This window comes from Gavialis gangeticus, unplaced genomic scaffold, assembly GCF_001723915.1.
Source record: "Gavialis gangeticus isolate Ggan-Ray unplaced genomic scaffold, GavGan_comp1, whole genome shotgun sequence".
Lineage (NCBI taxonomy): Eukaryota > Metazoa > Chordata > Crocodylia > Gavialidae > Gavialis > Gavialis gangeticus.
The window spans coordinates 8,535,968-8,538,605 of record NW_017729001.1 but is presented as its reverse complement, the minus strand read 5'-3'; the positions used below and the strand labels follow the sequence as shown (position 1 = coordinate 8,538,605).

Below are 2,638 nucleotides of genomic sequence, written 5' to 3'. Positions count from 1 at the left end.
GTCTTTTTCTTATGTTTATCCAGGCCCTTGCACAATACCCCTGTTTCTGTTCTGTATCAGGATCAGAGCTATATTGAAATACTCATCAATACAGTTTTTGTTTGTGACCTAAGTCTGAGGCCTCCCAAGTGTGAAAGACCAATGCAGTATTCACTCTCTCTCTTCAAGCATACATTGATTTTAGCTATTGTGTTAAGTAGTGGAATAGCTTTAATTCTGCATTTTAATTGTTTGACTCTCCTGGCACATGTTGTTTTGTGGTTAGTGGCAATGCACTGCCAATGTGAATTTCTGACTAATATATTAGTTGCAGAGAAAAATGCTCTCGCATGACTGAGTTTAATTTCCATCCTATTTTTGTTGTCCTTTAGGAAGCAAACTGCTGATTTTGGTGCTTTGTTTGAACATCCAGTCAGAAGTGGAATCTTGCCCCGGGGCATGTGTATGCTACAGTGAGCCCAAGATTACAATAAGTTGTCAGCAGCAAGGACTGACAGCAATCCCCACTGAGATCCCTATACAGAGCCAGCGCATCTTCCTGCACAACAACAAGATAACCTTAGTTAGGTCCACCAGCTTTACATCGTGTCGCAATATGACCATACTTTGGATCCATTCCAATAACATCAGCCTCATTGAGCCAGCAGCATTTTATGGACTTGACAAACTGGAGGAATTAGACCTCAGCGACAACATGAATCTGAAGTCCATCAACCCAACCACGTTCCGGGGCCTCATTCACCTTCACGTCTTACATCTGGATCGCTGTGGGCTCCTGGAACTCTCCACAGGCCTTTTCCGAGGATTGTTCTCCTTACAGTATCTCTATCTTCAGGATAATAATCTGCAGAATTTGTTAGATGATACCTTCATGGATCTTGCAAACCTAACCTATCTGTTTTTGCATGGTAATAAAATTAAGAGCTTGTCAGAGAATGTTTTTCGTGGGCTGATCAACCTGGATCGGCTCCTGCTGCACCAGAATAGAGTCAGTCTGGTCCATCACAGGTCTTTTCATGACCTTGGGAAAGTGATGACCTTGTTTCTATTTAAGAACAACTTGACAGTGCTCACTGGAGAAACAATGGCTCCCTTGGTGTCCCTCCAATACCTACGTTTAAATGGGAACCAGTGGATCTGTGACTGCCAGGCTAGGTCACTCTGGAATTGGTTCAAACAATTTAAAGGATCATCAACAGAGCTGGAATGCTATCTGCCCCCTCACTTGGCAGGGAGAGACCTCAAAAGACTTCAGAGCAGTGACTTGGAGGGATGTGCTGACTCTTTCAATCAAATAAGAACAAGTGTTTTTAGCACTAAAACCAGATCTGGCAAACTGCCAACCACTGACCCCCCCCTAAATTCTCATGACAGCTCTCGGAAGTGCTGCCAACCAGAAACAGATAAATCTTTTATTTATGAAGCCAAAGGCAAAGCAGGTCCTTCTTCACACAGTAGCCGACCATCCCCCATCAACCCTCTCAAGGATAAGGAAAACATGTCCAAAACCAAGTACATTGAAACAGACCCTACCAAAAATGGCAGCAACAAGCAGATAAATGACTCCCCTTTTGGGACCTTTCCCAGCATTGTAGACCCTCCATTGACCAAGTTGAAACCAGAGTTCCTAGAACCCATTGAACCTTCCACAGTCCCTACCAAAAAGAGGCAGGGATGCTCTAGAAAGAACAAGTCTAAGGCCCAGTGCCGCCTCACCCAGCAAGGAAACAGCTCCACATTACAGCTGAGTCTAAGTCTTTTGATTCCCCCCTTGGTGTGGAGCTTACTCTTGTTCTGCTGAAACCAACTCTTTCCTTTGGTTGATGACACTTTAATACCAGACTTGCTGACCTCCATAAATGTTGCAAATGAGAAGTAAGCTATCATACACCCTGAGAGAGCTTTCTTACACAAAAAGTTAACTGGATGCCTTTATTAAAAAAAAAAAAGACAAAAAAACCTAAGGTGTACATAACCTTGTCCTAAAACCTGTGACTTATACCTTTGGTCCTTGGAACTGCACTTACTATAAAGCAGCTTTTGCTACAACAGAGGGTAAAGAAATATGATTTACATTCAAAAAAGTATAAGAAAATCCTCCAAATAGAATGTTTAAAGTTTGTTTGTAACTTGACATCATACTGAACAATGTTGCAAGTTCCCATTTGCAGAGGTGATGCATTTGATGCTGTTTTACTCCTATGTTTATGAATATTGCAGTTTTACCATATTCATTTCTGTCACACCTTATTTACACGTAGCATTTGTTAAAGAATGCTACCTTTTCATTCACTAAAATTGCAGTATATATAGATATGTATTTTATTTTACTTGTGTACAAGTATACAAAAAATACAAAATAAAGATTTCTTTTTTCCTAAGCTGTTGTCATTTGCAAGGGGTGAACTGCACTTGATGGCTAAAAGACTTATAATGAAAAGATTTCAGATCTGTCCAGATTGGAGAGCTGGGAGGCAGAGCCCAGCATTTAATGTGAGGGTAATAAATAAGACATATTCTCCACTGTTATGTGATCTCTAATTGGCACCAACAAAGGATTCTCTTGCATGAAACATGCTGTGTTAATGCTTCAGTTTCCCTTCCCAACTGTCCTATGCATTCCCCCAACATCATGCAT

The 2,638-nt window shown here is 41.2% G+C and overlaps 1 protein-coding gene across 1 annotated transcript; it reads left to right on the top strand.

The window, feature by feature from the left end:
- Positions 1 to 346: 346 nt before the first annotated feature.
- Positions 347 to 1,970, top strand: RTN4R (reticulon 4 receptor; the record flags this gene model as incomplete). Its single annotated transcript, XM_019506627.1, has 1 exon — positions 347 to 1,970. A coding segment is annotated over one exon (1,455 nt), but the record flags the coding sequence as incomplete, so codon positions are not given.
- Positions 1,971 to 2,638: the final 668 nt, after the last annotated feature.